The 21,164-nt window shown below is 41.2% G+C and overlaps 1 protein-coding gene across 4 annotated transcripts in view; it reads right to left on the bottom strand.

The window, feature by feature from the left end:
• The window catches only part of ELP1 (elongator acetyltransferase complex subunit 1), a 132,398-nt gene that overhangs the window by 101,132 nt on the left and 10,102 nt on the right, over window positions 1-21,164 (bottom strand). For all 4 annotated transcript variants that reach the window (XM_075604388.1, XM_075604364.1, XM_075604380.1 and 1 more), the window contains 7 exons: window positions 15,856-15,937; window positions 14,853-14,933; window positions 13,438-13,520; window positions 11,990-12,089; window positions 10,514-10,604; window positions 8,809-8,932; window positions 3,105-3,195 (listed from right to left, as the gene is read on the bottom strand). In XM_075604388.1, coding sequence (XP_075460503.1) covers window positions 3,105-3,195; window positions 8,809-8,932; window positions 10,514-10,604; window positions 11,990-12,089; window positions 13,438-13,520; window positions 14,853-14,933; window positions 15,856-15,937 — 652 coding nt within the window. The remainder of the gene's footprint in view (window positions 1-3,104; window positions 3,196-8,808; window positions 8,933-10,513; window positions 10,605-11,989; window positions 12,090-13,437; window positions 13,521-14,852; window positions 14,934-15,855; window positions 15,938-21,164) is intronic.

Below are 21,164 nucleotides of genomic sequence, written 5' to 3'. Positions count from 1 at the left end.
TTTGCCTACCTCTGGATCAATATACTGATAATATTTTTGTACTAAAATCGTCGTCTAAATTTAGCATGTCTTGAACTGGATGGACACATGAAATTTTTCAACCTCTTGAATTCCGATTTCATAACTCCAGGCAAGACCTATATACCATTTTTCTCCCATTTAAACACAAGTCCACGCTCCTGTCGCAAATTAGCTGCTAGGTTGACGGTTTTATGACTTAGAAAAAACCCTGCTCTAAAAAAGATGTTTAAAACCTTTGGCTCAAAATATTAAACACTCAACTTTATTTCCCCAATACTTAAAGGGAAAATGAGACAATCTGTCTCAAACTAGTGCTACAAAAACCTGCATCAACAAAATAATATATAAATTCCAAGTGTACTTTAACATCTTGGTTATATGAAGCATGGCTAGATCAATACCATATTTATAGTGCTTTTAAGTGAGTGTCATGTATGAGTGGAATGAATGAAACCCCTTGCAACTCTCTTAGTAGTTCAATCGGGGAAGAAACATAACACCTATGAGGATAAGGGAGTTGACGCGAGTGGCAGGTGAACGATAGGATCAAGTGGACCCTCCCCACTTCACTCTCTCCTGTGGCTAATATTGTAGATAGCCTCCACCATGTACAGTGGTCATATATGAAGGAAATGGTTACTCACAGCACTGTAGGAATGATCAAAAGTCCCTGAAGAAAGCATGCAATTCCATGTTGATATGGAAAGAAGTTGTAGTCCCGTGAAGCCAAGCAGCCAGGTAATGAAGAGCACAGCTCAAAAACCCGGGAGCCAGTTAGAATGCATATAAAAACTTTGGATTTATTCTTGTAAAGGAGTCAAAAACAACATCAACAGAATCCTCTTATGCGTTTCGTGTTTGATAAAACGCCTTAGTAGCGCGAAACGCGTAAAAGGATTGCTACTTATCTGTTGATGATGTTTTTGACTCCTTTACAAGAATAAATCCTAAATGTTAATCAGCATTCTAACTGGTTCCCGGGTTTTTGAGCTTCCTTACCTGGCTTCTCGGGACTACAACTTCTTCCCCAATAATAATTAAGTATTAATAATTATTATTACTAATTGGGTATTAATAATTATTAGGTATTAGTAATACTTAATTAGTAAAAATTATTAATTGTTAATCATAATTATTAATACATAATCATTACTTAATAAAGAATAATAAAGAATAATAACAATTATATATTATTTATAAATTATACAATATAATTAAAATAATAATTTATTAAAAAATGTAATTATATTATACCATATCATATCATACAGGAATTGAACCCAGGACCCTTTCATATGTTGGTTAAGAGTTCTACCACTACACCACAGAAGCTGTGTGATGTCATAGTCATCTACAAATAGACTTAAGATTTAAGTTTAAATAGACTTAAGATTGAACATGTGTAGAGGTAAGAAGCAAGGCATTGGTATCAGAAGGTCCCGAGTTCAATCCCTGCATATGTTTTGTACAAAATGTATTACTGTTTAATTGTGTCTGTGTCTCGTAGTCAATAAAGCATTGAATTGAATGTTTGAAAAAAAACAATGGCACGCGACGGCAAGAGAGCAGAGAGATGAGCAGAGCAGAGAGATATGAGCACTGGTAAAGCGGCAAAATGGAGGAGAATTAAATCTGTAATGAGGAGGCTCGAGAGCTGATGCCGGTGAAATTTTAACGCGACCCCGGTTGTAACGCGGTCTTGGGGTTGTGGACCCCAAGGACCGCGTTATAACGGGGTCCAGCTGTACTTAGACAAATGCCATCTTCATGGCTGTGTTCGTGCTCTCCACACATAAAATGTGACAGCACGGTGTCTATTTTCGCAGGAGAAACAGTTATCTGTCCTTGGCACCACTTACCCATGTAGTGTGTGGGATTATTTGATTTATCTTATTGCCACAATGCTGTATATGTACTTGTTATTATGCAGAATAGATGATGTCACACGATATTCTCCATTTTAATAAAGTCCCCCAACTAAGCGGTGACCTGTTTCTCACCTCTCTCGGGGATGCACAATTGATCATTCAAGAATGTTTAACTGTTTTCTTTGAGGCGGACAGCCTGGTATCTGGCTATTGTTTATAGCCTTTAAACGAACATGTCACTTTTAGTGAGCCATCAGCGATAAACACCCACCCCCCCAATTAAGCACTCTGAAGATCTGCACAGACCCAGGAGGTTGAGTGACAGGTGGGGCGGGACTACAGACTGTGTTCTGCCCAATCTTGGGCTCAGACCTTGGACCCTCCTCCTGTGTACTTAAGGGTCTGCACCACCAAATTTAGTCAGTGGTCTCTCCCATGAGAGATTGTCCCAGGAAGCGTGTGTTCAGGGCTCTGACCACCTTCCATCCCCTCCATTAGGGGAGTGGGGACTATACCGCCTACTCCACCAGGGAGTAGAGGAAGAGCTAGGATAGACCCTTGGGCCCTTGCCTGGGGGTTGATTCCAGGAACCATCCGGAGGAGGGAAGAGACCAGTGAATCAGTATAGACTGTATTCTGTTGGCAATAACGCCGTTCCTGTTTAATAAAATATACTCCTGTCTGAGACTGCAATCAGGAGGAGTATCAGAGACTTCTCCTGCAGGGATTGCTTCCAGCACTCCTGGAGCCTGCAAGAGATGGAGGCGCCGCACCAGTGAGAGAACCAGCTATCACCCCAAAATCTTGTCCTGTCTTCCTAAATACCATCAGCAAAACCTCAGCGCTTCTGTGAACCAACAGGTACCCAGCACATGACACCATGTAATAGCGTAATCTCCCAGAGGGTGGGGGAAAACCTGTTATATTAGCCAAATGGTAACCACATTAACCCCTGAAGCACCACAGTGATTAAAATACTAAATATCTCATTATATTGTCATGACAGAGTGCATCAAAGGTGGAAAGCAGTAATCATTTTGGAGAGCCCCAGCAATTTTGGTTATGTTGAAGAGGCTAGAAGTGATGGGAGACCTGCAATCACATGCAATATTTTAAAGATCATTATCCAGGGAACTCGCAAATTAACAATGGCCCTCCTAACATAAGGAAGAGCTCCTAAAAATGGGCAGTGAAATTCTTAAGACCAACATTTACCATAAGTGTTTGGTTTAGAGCCATCCTTTTCAAGATCTTGAAGCCAGATTGCTAGCACTGTAGAGTCTGAGTTCCAAAGCAGCTCATTCACCTATTCAAAAGATATATATATTAACTTGCTTCTGTGTTACAAGTTCTAAACGATATAGCACATATCAGGATCGCCTGTCAACATTTTAAATGGTTAATGGCTAGTAAACTAAAAGCATTAGGATTGTTGGCAGTTCAAAGAACCCTATTGACTCTTCATTTAACCTCTCTGAAGCATCCCCTCTACCTTTAATACATGACAAAATGATTAGATGTGTTTAGCTTATTCTTGTTTAGTAGCTATTAATCCTACGATCCATAAATATCTTTCAGCAGCAGCCATAACATCAGTGCTGGTCATTGACAAACTGTAGCCTTTTACTAGCCTCTTCTGATAATCACTGCACTTCTTTTCCTGTGTTCAATTAAATATCTAGAGCTCCTAAAACTGGATTGTTTCTTCAAAAATTATTCCGTACAATAATGTTAACCCATTTTATAAACAAAAAAAGTTGCTACTGAACTGGTGTTGTACATCCATCCAAATGTGGAGTTAAATGTGCATTCCGATATAAGTCCCATTTAAATACTAGTTATGAAAAAAATATATTCCTTACCAATAATTTACTCCATGGCCATGCAGACAAAGGGGTTAAGCTCCTCCCTGCTAGAGATAGGACACAGATCACCTGACACTTTGACTGTCATAAGAACTCCCCATTCACTCTTCCTGTGTCAGTTGTACATCTACTCAAATTCCACTAGAACATAATATATAGGAAAGAGGAGGGAGAAAGAAAAATAGAAAAACGTGCTGCCAAAAAGAAAACAAGAACCCAAGGGAAGGGAGCACGGCATGGAGTGAATTGGAGAAAGAAGAAATATTTTTCTTACCAATAATTTCCTTTCTCAATTGTCCATTCATGTCAATACATGACACTGTGGATGTCCCAAAGCAGTCCCCACAAATTGGGTGGGTGAAAAAAATAAAACACTTTAATAAATGGCTGGCTGGAGAAACTTCCACCTGGAGGCTGCTCCAGCAGAGGCTTGAATACCCAAACTACAATATCTTGTGAAAGTGTGGATAAAGGATCAACTTGCAAATTTGTTATGTTGTAGCTTCATGCTAAGGTTGTACTTTAATGAGCTTTAAATCCTTTTTGTTGCTTTGTGCCCTAAGGTCTTGTAGGCCAATAGTATTGTCAATCTCATACAATGACTGCAAACGACTGTTTCACCAGGGCAAAAGGATGGGGCAAATATTTGCTTGTTGAGATGAAATGATGATACCACTTAAGTCCTGAACTCTGGTATGGCTCTTAATACAACCGTCTTGATGTATAATACAATCCCAGGTATCACAGGACAAGGCACTCCATTTCACCGATTCACCTGGCTGAAGTAACATCCAAACAGATGATTTAAACAAATGTTTTTAAAAGAGCCATCTGAAAAAGTCTAATGCTTCAAAAGTCGATGCTTGCATAGCTTTTAATACAATATTTAAATCTGCCCACGACCCCATCTCTCCCACAGCATTGATCAAATGTTACACATGCTGGTTTGGTGCAATTGTTTCCTGAAAAAGGACTCTCAGTGCCATCATCTGGACCTTTAATTATGACTGCTTTAACCACATTTGGAAACTATTGTGCAAAATATATGGAATATTAACAATAGATGCCGATTCTGCCTTCAACCCTTTACTTGCACCATGAGAAAAACCATGTTCCAGAACAGTCAATTTTTAATGTAACAGATTTCCTGGCCTTCATTAATGTATCTGCTGCTTGAAGGGAAAAACCTCTACTCATCTTAATTTTCCTCTCAATCTCCAATCTGTTACATGTAACATTCACATTAAATCGTATAGGCCCCTTGGACGATAGATCTGGATGTTTCGGTTTGGCCCACGGCTCTTCTACCGATATCCGTATTCAGCCATGTTGGAGCTATAGTAATAACATCAACCTTGTGTACTGTACACTTATTTTGTTCATCACTCAATTAGTCGAAGGGTGGAAATATATATAATCAAATGAAAAGTAACAGTCTATGGAAAAGGCATCTGTGAATGTTGCCTGAAACAACAAACTCGTACCTTGAAATATCAAACTGATTCCATGAGATCTATTGACGGCTGCCGCCATCTCTGCGCAATCAGGTAGAAGGCTCGCTTGTTTAGTGACCATTCCCCCGGATCTGGGGTATTCCTGATCAATATTAGAGAAGTAGAGAGAACGTTTGCAAAGATGGTGTTTGGACTTTAAGAAAAAGGGGGCACACCTTGATGTGGTCTGCAGTTAACAAATAATTTGGCCAAAGAATTTAACCAAGTGTCCCTTGTGACAGGAGGGGGTAACCAGGCTATACAATAAAGGTCAAGCCCGTTTTGGTTATCCCTGCTCTGTGTATAAGGGTCCAAGAGTTAGCTCTTGGGCCCAGTAACATTGTACCATTCCAGTGTACAGTCTGTAATAAAAGCATTTTTTGTGTTTTTCAGGAATACATATTCATCCCTGTGCCTCATTCTCCTTTCAAATTAGCCATATAAATGGTGCACAGCCCAGAAAGGAGAATGAGGCACAGAGATGAATATGTATTCCTGTAGCGGAGGGAATCCCTGGGTTAAGGGGGGGTACCCCAACTAGTGCCAAGGTGACCCAGTATAGGGTTTGTGGGTGCCCCAACCGTATATAAGGTTAAGGGGAGACTCAGAGTCCAAACTGAGTCCAAGGGAAGTGGGTGGATTGGAAGAGATATCCCCAGAAGCAAAGGAGAAGCATGGATAGAAAGAATGTGTGAGGAGGATTTGTAGGGGTGTGAAGATTTTCTTCTGGCACCAAAAAACAAATAGTCCAAAGGAAATACCTTCTCCTCTTTGATCCAGAAAGTACTAAACATTTCATTATCTTAGCAATTAAATCTATATTAAAATGCTTTATAATTCCCTTCACCAGAATAAAACTTATAGCTACCAGATTATGGTTACAAATTCTGATTTTGTCTAGGGCATTTGACTGACTACTTAAAAGCCTCTTCTATGGCTAATTTGAACGATTCCACCATAAATGATTGAAACCAGTCAACAAATTTTGACATCCTAACTGAAGGCAGTTTTCCTGATGCATAAGGGGCAATTTACCAGCATGCCTTAGGGAAGTCCCACTGCAGGCCAAGCTACAGGTTCCTGTTTGGCAGCACACTTTTTTTTAGGCATCAACAGCTAAAAATTCTACGTTTCCAACAGGAGGAATAGCATACATAGCGACAAACATCCATCCACCTATACTAAACCGCCGACCAATAAAAGAAGACCACTAATACCTCAGTGGTTTGTCAGCTCGCACAAAAAAGGCATGGGTTACTCTAGTGATGTTACGTGTAACTCAATGCTGAGTCAAATACATGAGACCATCCCAACTGGCCAGGAACCCGGAAGATCCAGCACATCCAGACACCCATCACCCCTATCCACACGCTTCCCCCTCAAGCATAGAGGAAGCCCAGGGATACCAATAACGGTAAGGGACGTTGCCACAGGGTTGTAGGAAAGTGGGCAGAGGAAGAAGACACAGTAGACCTAATACAGCGAGGTACTGACAGGCGCACGAAGGGAAGGTTGCCGAGGTCGGGAACGCAAATCCCCCGTGGAACACAGCGAGGGCTCACACTGTGTGCAAGAGAACAGCTGACCATAACACTACAGATCAAAAACCGGAGGGCAGAGAGACACCATTCCTACTGGAGAGAGACTGCTATTTATGCGCATACAAAGTGTGCCTGTGAAGGCAATCATTAGTTGCTGCTATTATAATCTTTTAGTCCCTGTCTCCCCAATTCATGTTGTGCATTTGTATGCTGTTATACCTGTCTGTATGTGCCCTAGATATCATATAGTATACGAACAAATAACGCACTACTGTTTGGGGATATACAGAATTCCCGACACCTGACTGCAAACCTTTTGCTCTCTAGTGGAGCAAGAGAAAAGTCCTCCAAAGATGGTGCTACAAAAAGCCTGGAATAGGATAAATAAAACAGGACAGACAACTATGTACCCTTAAAGGAAAACGATGGCGAGAATCCGTGAAACAAACTGAGGCTTCCGCCTGCAGGAGGTCGATAATCCTCTAATTAATCCAAGGAGTGAGGGGACAAACAGGTCAACGGGAATGCCGGCAGCCCCAGAGCGTGGCCCCACCAGTAAACCTGATCCCTGAATTAACCCCAACCAGGTATATAGTACGTATGACAATGTCCAATCCTGATAAATTGCAGCAAATCATTAGCAGTCAATAATGTAGTAAAGCATACATAAGAGTAGTCAAGGACCCGTCACTGCAGGTAAATGCATCTCAACATCAAGGCGTGCTACCTTCTTGAAACAGTTAGAATTACAAAAACGACAGAGAAGGAGCACTGCAAGAAGAAAGAACTGGAGGCAAAGTAACAAAAATTAACAATGTTTATTGAGGCATGATTGCCTAAAAAATATTAAAAATAGAAAACTCTTAACGCTTTTCCCATCTGTTTTAGGCAATCGTGCCTCAAACTTTGTTCATTTTTTTTTACTTTGCCTCTAGTTTTTTCTTCTTGCAGTGCTCTGTCTCTGTCGTTTTTTGTAATGCTCTCACCCCACAGCATCTGAACAGTAACCATGTGGCATAGCAAATGTGCAGATCGACAGCTGGGTAGGACAGAGAGAAGGAGAGTTCATATTCCAATCAAGTGTCAGGTGTCCTCCTGCGGGGAGGCACTTACCCCAGTGTCATGCATTGACATGGAGGGATGAAGAAGAAAGGGATTTAGTAGAATCATACATCAATAAAAATTGTGACCTGTATAACAAATAATGACGAATGTTATACACAATGTTAGCCTCAAAACGCATACACTGCCACTGAGCGCTTAGTACTTAAAATATTTTTAACTTTATTGTATACTTTAACAAATTCATTAAATCCAGAATCTATGTGTATTTCCCAAGATCTGCCATGTTAGGCTGAGTCCATGGTGACTCAGCCCGTGCGGAGGCGCGCTGAGGGAAAGCGGGTGCTTTCCCTGGCCTTGGTTAGTGTGCTGTCCAAGGGCGGGCCAGTGACGTCACGGAGCTGGTTCGCCCTCATTGGGCGAACCGCTCACGTGACCGGCCCTGCGCTCCCATGAGCGCAAAATCTAACATTTGGATAAGACCTACGCTTCCGCACGCTTGCGGAAGCGTAAGCGAGCCCCTACTAAAGCCACTCTAATTGCGGCTGCAGGGGCTCACGGGTAAGTGAGAGCGCGCCTCAGCACAGGCATAAGCTGACCATGCCCGAGGCCTTATGCCTCTGTGCATGTTTGTAGCACCAGTATTTACATGCTTATCAATAGTTTGCGCTTCACTTTCCTCACATGATATAGATATATATTAATAAATAAAACAGAGAAATAAAGCAAATCTGTGCCAAATCTGTTGACAAGTTCTATCCGAGCTGTGAAGCAAGTGAAATAAAACCAGCAAGAAAGGCATTCACTGAAATTTTTACAGCTTTTTAAATTTACAGAGGTGCTCTTGGATGTACTGGGGAAAAGCCTGTAGGATCAACATTGCAATCATCTATTACATTCATTATGTTCAACCCAAATACATTTGCCTTACTAAACAAGCAGTTGACATCTGACCTACCTTAACTTCACCTTTTCCAAATGGCAGTGTAAACTCTCCATGCACAAGACCGTTCTTCTCAAAGAAAATGACATCATGCTTGTTAGCTTTGGTCTGTGTGGAAGCAATGAGGCTGCCAGAAGGCCTTGAAATGTCAAACAGAACAACATCACAATCTAAAATCCTTGTACATTGTTCAGAGTTTGAGAATAAATGGTAGCCCTTTAATAAATTGAAATTTAAAAAAAAGTAATTTCTGTAATGCATCATCATAAAAAAGTAATGACAACATAAAGATGTTTAATTTAAAAAAAAATAAAAAATAGAGATCAGTCATACATGTAAAAAAAAGTAATTAAAATATTTTTTGACTCGCATGAATACAGTCTTTATTATCATTCTTTGCAACTTCATATTTTCCTGTATTGTGGGATGAGAAGACTTCTAGCATCCACAATATGCTCTATGTGATATTTGTATACGATTTAATCTATCTTTGGAACTAAAAAGCCAGCATATTTTAAGCATCAGTTTGTGAAGCATGATCTGCTCAGTTATCATGATGTTAAGAAGAGGTACAGAATCCTGATGTCCGCGGGAAGTATGAGATATATTCAATGTAATTAGTTTGAGTCGAGTCTACAGTATGCGTGTGCAATCAAAGGATAATATCCCATGGCGTGAGGGGTAGGGATAGTCTGAGAGCCCGTAGATGCAGCGAGTCCACCGACTCCCACCCCTACTCATGGACCCCCAATTAAACAGATGTACAGCACTGGCCCTTGAAACACTCGTGAATGAAGAAAAAGGAAATGCAAAAGAAATGCTTGAAACTCACGATACTGGAACCTCCTGCAGCTTCGTGGCAAGATACATTCCTGGTGAGTGTGCTCCTGCCGAATAGGTAAACAAGCTTAAAAGATAAAGGTGGCAGTGCACAACCACAATAAAATACAGAACGTAACTGAAGAGATTGGAACTTTTTTATATATAGTTATCATGCAAGAAACAGGTCAAAAAATCTTCTGACACGTCTCACACCGATGGGTGCTTTCTTTGATGAAGCACCCATTGGGGCGAAACGTGTCAAGAGGTTTTTTTTACCGGTTCGTTGCATGATCATATATTCAATTTTTCTAACCTCTTCAGTCATGTCATGCATTTTTTATCGTGGTTGTGCACTGCCACCTTTTTCTTTTCAGCGAGCGTGCGTTTGTGCGCGCGTAACCCTATACCGGCTATAAAAATTTTTTTAAGGCATTTAGAGCAGCAGTTGATAAACTATACAGACGAATCCACAAGAGGAAATTATAATATTGTGGACGCCAGGAATATTCTCATCCCATTATACAGGTAAACATGAAGCTGCAAAGAATGATCATACAGACATTATTCAAGCGAGTCACAAAATGTTTTAATTACTTTTTGTACATATATGTCAGATCCCTATCTATGATCATACAGATCAGGATATATTTTTGGATCACAATACTGTCTAAGGGATAGTTGGCAAAAGCATCAATTAGTAGGGGCGCGCAAACTGGGGGGCGCGGCGGTTACAGGGGCCCCACGCTATCCCCCAAGGCATTTAGATGGAATGCTTGGGAAACGTGCGAGGCCTCTAACTTCTCCTACCTGGTCTTCGGCAATGCGGCGGCATGGTAACCTGGCGTAAAATGATGCAGCGGGGGTCACATGATGTTGCCATGGCCTTGTTAATACTCACTTCCAGGACAATGCTTGCTCCAAGCCTTCCACAGGTGCACTGGTAGACTGCAGCGCAAGCTCTCTGTTCCACACTCTGACCTTACGAGCCACTGTGGATTAGCACAAAGAGCAACGGGTTGCCTCACAATCCATGCAGAATGTCCCCTTTAAAAAGCAGTAGTGCATAACAGACTCAATCTTAACCCCTTTAATGGTGTAACCCACTGCAAGGGTTAAAGAAACCATGCCACTAACGTAAGCATTTTGAGATCACTAGCCAGTTTAATGGCACTAGTTTATGCCATCTGAAATGAACTTGAAACTCAGTATCTACCTGATGTAATGACCATCTAATGACAGCGCAAAAAGGGGGTGAACTACAGGTAAAGAGAAGTTTACTTTGGAGGAAGCAAAACAGTATATCTCTGAGTGATGAACTGAAGTGAAGAATAGAATTGGTGAGATTTTTATGGGGGGGGAGGGGAACTATTACTGTACTGGCACTGTACATTATTACATAAAATGTAGTAACCAGTGTGACCACTGTAGGAATTAAGATGTTAAACACATTTTACAACACTACTGTACCTAGTTTAATAAACAATTACTGAAAAAAAGAGGATAACCAGCATACACAAATCGTGCACACAAGAATGTATTCGATTATCTCACTCATACGTGCCCAACTGGCTCACTTTATAACCAGCGAGGCCACAGCTAACATGAAAGACAAGAAACATTGATAGTTTAACTACAGTATAAGACTAGAATATGAGATCACGAGAATCTGTGTTAGATTAGCAGGAAAGGTGTTCATGGATTGTGTGTACACGAGCATGGAAGACAGTCGGAGAAGATGTACTCTATTTTTTTTCTTTTAAAGACTACTTCAATGAGGCTTTCAGTTGGGGATATTGTTGTATTTTTAGTTATTTCTTTTACACTGTTGCTTGTAATTCGGAATAAAATTATGTTTTAACTTTGTTTTTATTATGTTAAATTGTGCTGTATGGAGTGTGGTCATGCATCTAATTTTGACTCACTGTCCCACAGAAGCATTGCAAAGGGAAAGTAGCACAAGTCATTATAATTATTACTCGACTAATGCGATCTTAGTTTTCTTATGTAGCGCCAATAGTGAATATGGTTATCTCTGTAGTAAACTTCTAAAAGTACAATGTAATTGCACTGAAAATATTGAAATCTAAGTTATCGAGGCAAAAGCAAAGAAGTGATAATGTAACAACTTTGCCACGACACTGTGGGACCACGTGATCATTGTTGAAAGAGTAGTGATTTTACCTCGTCCACTTTTCCTCCAATAGATGACTTCCTTTGTTTCTAATAAGGTAATAACCTAAATATTACTTTGAATTGCTGTGATAACTATCCTTTGTATTTTTGTTCTAGCCAAGATAAAAACCCAGCGAGTTCACCATCCTAGACTTACTGTATGGTAGCTGTTGACATTCTACCCATGGAAAATACCCCTTACCTGTCTCCAGGCAAATGGTAGTAACAGCAAACAACTGTCCATCCCCTTGCCAAGTGACTCGAGGTCGGTGATCATCCCAGAGCGAAGCCGGTTGGGATGCCTAGAAAGAGGGTAGTTCAAGACATTTCAGAAATGGATCACAATAAACCTAATCCAAATCACCACAACTTTAAAAATCACTGGAGAATTTTGTATTTCAGTTAATGGGCTACTAACACCATATTTGAACAAATCCAGTACAGTAAGTATTTTTATTTTTTTTAGAACATTTAAGGACTTTAGTGTTTAAGTCCTTCAGGGTGTTTTACAATCTTCACATAGTATAATTGGTGATCAGATTGTTTGTAAACTGTTAAACGGTGATCCATGTTTGACCTTTTGTGATTCTCTCTGTCTAATGATGGCAGTAAAACTAGTTTAAAAAAATGGTATGCCCTACTCCTTTCTCAATGAGTCTCCCTTTACTTCCAACAACTATAATAAATAATGTGTGTGCTAAATGGTTATATTGCCTATTTTGTATAACTTTCTTCCCATAAAAAAAAAAAAAAAAAAAACATGTTCTTGCAGTGATTTCCTTTTCCGCTTTGTCCCAGTGGCCTCACACAATACTAGGTTATAATCATCCTTCTCCCTTGACAGAACACATGTTTTCTAATTGGCCGGACAGAATACAAAAAGGTCCTCTCTCACCTCCGATAGCTCTTCAGTGTTTCTGTTTAAATTACTACCCGGATAAACTTTTGGCCAAAGGCCGTGTCTGCAGAGGCCTCAATGTTAAGCTTGTAGTATTGAATAAAAGTGTGAATATTAGCCCAGGTAGCTGCCCTGAATAACTCTGAAGGGGAGGCGGCAGACTTCTCTGCCCTGATTCCAGAATTAAATACAGTACAAATAAAGCCATCTGATTTCCTCCAGCTCTGGTATCAGTGAAGAAAATTAGCATGCATACAGTACCAATATTTTACCAACTTGTAGAAAGAAAAAAAACCGACATCATATATTGACTTTTTTTTTACTTGAAGTGTCAATATGAAACATCATTGCTTTAGCATATTGTTTAGTGTTTTATGTGGATTGTATCTACACAAGAATGTTTGTGTATTATATTTGATAGTATTTTTAAATATCACGGACATTTGGATATGCATAAAAAGTGTACCATTTTGTTGCTCGATTGCTCTAAAGAAGCTACCGGAAGCAGCTTATTTTGGATCAAAGCCACCACTGATGCCGTGATAGAAATATTTGAATATGTACCTACGGATTGCCAGATACAGACATGGTAAATGTATGCACACAGGAAAACTACATCCTTGTATTGCAACTGTTTACAGACAGACAACTAAATTGTTACTATATTATTTTAGATCTATAAATGTATATAGGTACACATAGGTACTTTTATGTAAATTAATGTTTTAGTTTGGTGATGGGTTATACATTACCGCTGATTTCAGTCGAGCTGCTTTTCCCTCAGACCCATGGAACTGGGTCTCTTTTTTCCCCCACCCGACTGTGATAAATTTTCCTATTTAAACAATGACAAACATTAACATTTATTTGAATTTGTAGTTTGTTTCTAAATCCTTTATAGCAGTGGTTCCCAACTTCAGTCCTCAAGTACCCCCAACAGGTCAGGTTTTAAGGATTCTCCCTGCCTCAGCACAGGTGGCACAATCAAAATGACAGCCACCTGTGCTGAAGAGATATCCTTAAAACCTGACCTGCTGGCGGTACTTGAGGACTGAAGTTGGGAACCACTGCTTTTATAGGATCCTAGATGACCCAAAGATGCCATAATGTACAAGTGCTGTTCACTTTGTAATCCTCAGTGCCACTTCTATAGTCAGGAGCTGTTAAACCTTGTAATGTTTAACTCACTCATTCCAATACCATACAGATGTACTTTGCCAGAAGGACTGTCCTTTAAGATGCAGGCTCACCTTAGAAACAGAGTGGCATTTCAATAAAGTGAAAGCACTCGGCTACACTTATCTACTATATTAATATGTAAAAGTAATTCAAGATAACAATAATACATTAAGTTATGTCCTATACCTAAAAAAAAAAACAAACATTGATAGAACCTCATGGTTTGAATATAACTTGTTAGTGAAATATTTTTCCCCCCGAATATTGTACCAATTACATCAAACCAGTTTCCAGTTTTGCCTCTCTCAACGTGTTTTACACTGTTTACTTGTTAAAGTGTTGTAAGACGGACATAACATTGAGGAAGCAAGACAGCTTAGCCGGCAATCACCCAGTAGATGTAGAACTATAGTACACAATTCCGGCTCTTGCGTTCTGTTCAAGGATGTATTCTCTCTACGCAGTTTGTATCTAAAGCCCTCTCCCGTCTTCAACCTCTCTCACTGACTGCCCCACACCTCTGGAATTCCCTTCTCCTCAATATCCGATCAGCACCTTCCCTATCCACATTTAAGCCCCACCTCAAAACACACATGCTTAAGGAAGCATGAGAGTAGCTCCATGGCTGATAATTAACATCTCATACATTAACCATGGCCCCTTGCAGACGCACTTACCAGAACGCCCTCCTACTGTCTCAGTACGTTCTTCCTACAAAATTAGATTGTAAGCTCTTCAGAGCAGGGACTCCTTTTCCTAAATGTTACTTTTGTGTCTGAAGCACTTTTCCCCTTTATGTGTTATTAACCCAGGACATACTTGAAAACGAGAGGTAACTCTCAATGTATTACTTCCTGGTAAAATATTTTATAAATAAATGATATTGTTCTTTATGATTGTCGTATATTACTGCTGTGAAGCGCTATGTACATTAATGGCACTATATAAATAAATACATACATACTATAGTTCTAAAGGTGCAAATTACCTTCCCCAAAATCATCTTGGTGGATTGGTGTTTCAGTGATTGGCTCAAAATCTTTCGTCATCATTATGAGAGTTTGTTGACCTTAAGAAAAAAAAACAAAAAACTTATACAAACTCAAAACAACCAATGTGCCACAGTGAGTTACCGATAATAAATCACTGGAAGATAAATACAATGTAAAAAGTTGAACAGATTATTGGTTTTCAGACACTCTCTTCAAGATAATTAGGTTGTATTTTCACTTGTCAATTATGAATATAAAAATGAAAAAACACTGGAACCATTTTTAGCACATGTTTAATATCACTTAAACAACACATTACAAAAAATCTTCCACTTTTCCATTATAGCAGCACAAGTAGTTACAGTTTATTTTTATGTATTTTGTTACAGGATTGAAGCAGGGGGTTTCCGGAGCTGATCTCTGTTAAGTTTCAGCTCCGGTAACACCCTGCTTCCAGAGATACATACCTCCGCAGGGGGTGCCGGTATCTCTGCAGATAGCAGCTGCAACGGGGCTTGCTGGGGCCAACATAATAGTGGTTTTAAATGTCCCGTGTCTTGTGGGCCAATAGGAAGCCATGACGTCATCCCTTGCGGCTTCCTATTGGCCCACTTGACAAGGGATATTTAAAACATGAAGGCGATACTGGCACCACATAGGGAGGCAAGTATCTTGGGAAGCAGGGGGTCCCCAAAGCTGAAATTATCATTTCAGCTAAGGAAACTTCATGCTTTGATCCTACAAAATAAAATAAATGCAACTTGTGCTGCTTTAACAGTATGATTCACACCCCCAAAAAAGTATTGTTTTCCACTTGACAAACAGCAAAATATAAGTCAGGGATTTTGTTCTTTGCATCAAATGCCCACTATTCTTTTTAATTCACTCATGTAGTTATAAGAGAAGTGCTCGGTCCTTCATGCTATTCTAAAGATTAGCGTTAACTATGCTATGTATGTTCTTACTATCTATGGTGATCCAAAGGAAAGAAGCGTATACCTGTGACAAGGAGAACAAGTTCTTGATCAGGGCTCCAACTCATAGCAACAATGCCACTATCCACACTGCCAACACACTCCAGCTGTGAACAAAGCCAAAATATTATCACTACATTGGAGAACACCAATATGATGCTCCACTACACAATACAAGCTACTTAAAAATACACTGTTTTCAATCTATTAGCTCTTAAAATGTTCTTACCAGATGTTTTGCATTAATTACCAGGTAAAAGCAGTGGTTATCAAACCTCTCCCCATGGACCACCTGTCAAACCAGGTTTTCGGAATACTCGGTACATATGCAAAAAGTGTGCACTCAATGTACATACGAAGAGGATATTAATTGATAAACTAAACTACCTGGCCTGATATCCACTATGGTCTTCATATTGGCAAATAAATTACAGGACACAGTAACCTCTGCTCCCTGTTGCATTTTAGCAAAAATAATAGAAAAGCACCAGATTAAAAGGCATAAAATCAGCCTCAACAAAATTTTAAATCTCCCTTATTATGTCCTGAGTTTTGGGAATTTCTAACTGTGCTACTTTGAAAGTATTGCAAAGGTAGGACGATCCATCAGAGCCTTGAAGTAAAGTGTGTAGTCCTATAAACTAAACTTCTCCCCAATCCTCTCTTTTTTTCTAACTTTGTATCACATATTGCGATCTTTAATACTTGTACTTCGCTATCTCCTCAAACTGCCAGTATGCCTCAACTCCTTACTGGTTCCTTCAGTAACGTTCTTTATGTAATAGAAGTGACATCTACTGATATTTCAGTGCAGTCGTGCAGAAAGAAAACCAGATAAATTTTTAGAGTTTATGAAATTTTTCAAATTAAAGCAGCAGTCAGCACCAAATGGCATCTTTTTTTTTGCATAAAAAAAATTAATAAAATATTATATATCTATATCAAAAATATGTTTTAGACAGGCCTGCAACCCTGCCTTTCACCATTATCGCCCAGCATACAGTGCTTCCACGGCAGCAAGGGATTCTGGGAAAGGTGCCATTTCCCAGAATCCCCTGCTGTAGTGGAAGCACTGTATGCTGAGCGATAATGGTGAAAGGTAGGGTTGCAGACCTGTCTAAAACATGCAAATGAGCGCACAGTAATATTTCCATTTGAGATATATATGCCTAAACTTCCGATCGATTCGTTCTCCTGTGATTGATCAGCAAAAACCATGCTTCCCAAGATTCACTAAATGGCTGCCTTTCCGTTTCAATCAATCCTTTAGTCAGTGTAACTCAGCAGCTACAATGTATTCTTAAGGAGTGTACCTGTTCCGGTTGAGGAGAGGTGATTCAGCGGGCACCACAAGGCAGAGAAAAAACGTAGCGGAGGCTGGACTGTGCTGTATGATGTTCCTTTATTGAAGCATAGTTAAAAAGAGGGGGGATAAGGCATGCCCCTGCACCTGGGTATCCCCCCTCTTTTTAACTATGCTTCAATAAAGGAACATCATACAGCACAGTCCAGCCTCCGCTACGTTTTTTCTCTGCCTCGTGGTGCCCGCTGAATCACCTCTCCTCAACCGGAACAGGTACACCCTTCTGTTTTCCACATCAGCCATGGAGCACACAGAACCGGCGTCCACATCATATGTGAGTACAAGTGCTGCTTAAAGAGAGCCACCCCAGGCATACAGGTTTATCCAGTTCAGGGAGACTGCAGAGGTCAAGAGGGGGGTTTAAAGACTCCCCACTTACAACTCCGCACATCTCTGCTATACCTGGTGCCATCTAGGGATTTTATGCATATAGCCTCAAGCATGCATTATCACACCAAGTGATCCGGTTTAAAACGCAGTCAGAAATATTTATTTTTTCAATTATTGTGGGTTATATATAGCTCTGTAGCACTGGTTAATTGGGGCTATCCACCCCATATATTTCTTACAATGTATTCTTATATTAAGGCAACATTATCTATTGTTAGTTTACAGCTCAAACTGCTGGGAATATTGGCAACAAATTATCACAAACAGGAAAGTCTTACAATTTTGTTGCACTGCTGGGGAGGTGTGCTAAGACATGCTATAGAAATCAAAAGATGCTCATTATATTAAAACTCATTAAAAATGGCAGGTTAAGAAATTAAATGCTTTTGTACTATTCTGCATGTTTATTGTTTATTCCTTGTGTGTGCTGGATAACATATAGTATTATTCTGTTTTTCATATATTTATTTTTTCAGTGTAAAAAACAACAACAAGTGGGGTCTATGTATTAAAGCAAAAGTAGTAGAATTCCACACACAAAAATTGCCCCAGATGCGAAGAAAATAATGTGATTTTTTTTATTTTTTTAAACATATGGTGCAAATATTTTGCCCCAGAATTGAACCGCTTTGACCTTGATCCACGACCAGTTTTCCACAAGCTTTATTGTTTTAATCCCTTGCTCCCCCTTTTTTTCTGTTTTCTATATTGTACCAAGGGTCTTGGATGGTCCCTCTTTGGGGTTGAAGCAGAAGGGATTTATAGGTCATCTCTCACTATCTATAGAGAGACCGTATGTATTGGTAACATCATTTATTATTTATTCTGATCCTTCACATTTTGGTAAGCGCCTGTTTTTTTGTTCTTTTTGACCTTGATACACACAGATGCAGCGGCCACTATTTTAACAAATCACGCGGTGTATACCTCGGAATACCCATGTCATGGCGCGGGATTACTTCCAACCTGTGACGGGGGAGGGGTGCCACGCGAGTAATAAAGGGGTCAACCCCATTAGGCACCCCCTTCCACCATCTGGAATGAACATATAATACATATGTTCCCCTGCTTCATAACCAAAAGGTATGTCCCTTGGTTATCCTATTCCCACATTTAGAGGGAATTAATGTATTTTTATTCCCCAGCCCCAGGGCAAAACTGTGTTCTATGTGATAGAAATATATATGGGTACAATTATTGGTGTTTGTACCTGTACAGTGTATGCATCAACCACATACACTGGCATCAGGGTGGGAGGGAAAGGGTTAATTGCATTTGCAGGTTTATGGCCCTTTGTCCCCTTTCCCGCCTTTGCAGGCTCCATTTTGCAGTCTCTCCATAGGTCGCCTGTCCTGGAACTAGATTCCATATTCCTCTGTCTCTCCTTTAGTTTATGGGATCCATTTCTCCCTTGTTTAATTGCCTGTCAGTTTCCCCTGTCCCAGCAGCCAAGCTACATGTAAAATGCAACATTATTGCTACATGTTGTAGTTCCCTCAGACATTCTGTGAGTTGCCATAGCAGCCCCAGGCTCTCTCTCCAGAATGGGCTAGTCTGCCCCCCCTTCTGTTTGTTTTAGATAGTCTGTCCCAAGGCTATTCCCTTACCCACACTGCTCACTTCCTTTTCTACCCTAGATCACAGTGAGTACAGTCCTGTCTGCATCCACTACTGGTAAGGCCTTTCTCTCTTACCATAGTCTAACCTCATAGAAGCATCCCACATAGAGAAGCACTCTCTGCCTACACTACACCTACAAGTTCCTGTGTTTTCTACTCCTGCAATAAAGTTAAGAAAGACATTAAGGATTTGTCATGCTTTGGAAGAGGGAAGACATGAGTTAAAGCTAACTGAAGCTATTCATACCTCAACACGTGACCCTAGCTTCAGGACAGTAAGAGAGAGACCGTGTACTAGAGGTCTACGCAGAAGCTATCACTCACAGCCTTCATGCTACAAAAGTGCAGCTCTACATAGCTATGCAGCAAACAGCTACAGCTTTCTGCAAAACAAGCAGCAGTTTAAACAGCACAGTAAAACAAAGACCTGTGTTAGGGAATCACACTGGAGCTACTAATCATAGACTTTATGCTATACAGAATAGTCTCTGGACAAGCAGCAGATTCACACTGGGCACAGCCAGCTTCAACCCTACACCTAAGGCAGCAGCTTTGCAGACAGACAGTGCACTTTACACACAGAGCCTTGATCGCCTTCTCTGTCTTTTTGAGTCCATCCCCTGCACAGCTCCATAGTGAGGATCCACCATCTAACCTACCCCTGCGCACGTCCCCACGGCCAGCGCCATCAAGGGCCACGCCACCGGACACCCGCCAGGACACGGGTCAGAGCCACCGGACACCTGTGAGTACAGCTACCCCTACGCTGCAGGACACCGCTCGGCACCATCTGAGACAGACGCCCATCGCTGACAAGGTAAAAGACCGCACGCCACACGCACTGGCAAAAGGCCTACACACACCTACAGCATGGCAGAACTCAGAGCCTCACCAGACATCACGTAGGAAAGCGATCACTCAGACCCAGAGACCGCTGCGCAACTGCAACAGGCGCAGGCAGGCGCAAGGCCCAAACGGGCAGTCACACTGACACAAAAGGCCCGCGAAAAATATGACACTGACATTGAAGCGCATCGCGCTAAATTAGAGTTGGCCTGGAGCACAACCACACTGGGAATACGCAATGTAACTAGCGTTGGCAACTATGCGCAACAGCTCGAGCAGGCAATAACGCAATTAAGGATAGATTACTCGCGTTATCAAGAACTGTCAGAAGCATACATTACTTACCTGACCAGGGCCAACACCAGCGAAAGCCTGCAAGAAAGAAACTTACAAAATGACATTGACCTTACACGTGACAGCCGCGTGCGGACCGCTATCACAGACGCGCAAAGCGTAAGAAAAGAGCTCCTCATGGAGACCGCATCGCAGCGCTCGAACACATCCAGGCACTCATCAAGATCAGAGCAATCTAACGCGTCCAGCGCAAGCACAAATGCTACCAAGGCGCGAGCCACCGCAGAGGCCGCACGTGCCAGGGCCGAATATAGTCGCAGAGAAGCAGCCATAAGAGCAGGAAGAGCGCGCATAGAAGGAGGAACAGACAGCCGCCGCTACTGCCGCAACCACTGCGCGTAGGAAGGCCGAATTTGATGCGGAACTAGAGGCACTTAATCAAGAGAAGGAAGCCGCTGCCGCCATAGCCCAAGCCGAAGTCCTAGAAGCAGCCGCGCAACAGGATGGCGGGGAGCAACCGTACAGACGGATTGCCTCAGAGGATCCAGTCCAACGCACTGAAGACTACGTAGGGAGCCTCTTCAGCGTAAACACCAGCGCACCATCTCAACACGGAGGGAGTGACACCACAGACACCGAAGACTCGCTAGGTCCACGAGGAGAAGACGCTGCTACGTCAATGGCACATGCTGCCTGGGATAGCCACAGCCGCAACAGTGATCCACACGACAGTGCGCACACGGATGCACTACAACGGGCTCGCCATCCAGGTACACCCACACGGGGAAACACAGCCCCTCACACCGACCAGCAGTCATCACG

Source organism: Ascaphus truei, chromosome 1 (assembly GCF_040206685.1).
Source record: "Ascaphus truei isolate aAscTru1 chromosome 1, aAscTru1.hap1, whole genome shotgun sequence".
Taxonomy (NCBI): domain Eukaryota; kingdom Metazoa; phylum Chordata; class Amphibia; order Anura; family Ascaphidae; genus Ascaphus; species Ascaphus truei.
This window is presented reverse-complemented; position numbering and strand designations above follow the sequence as displayed.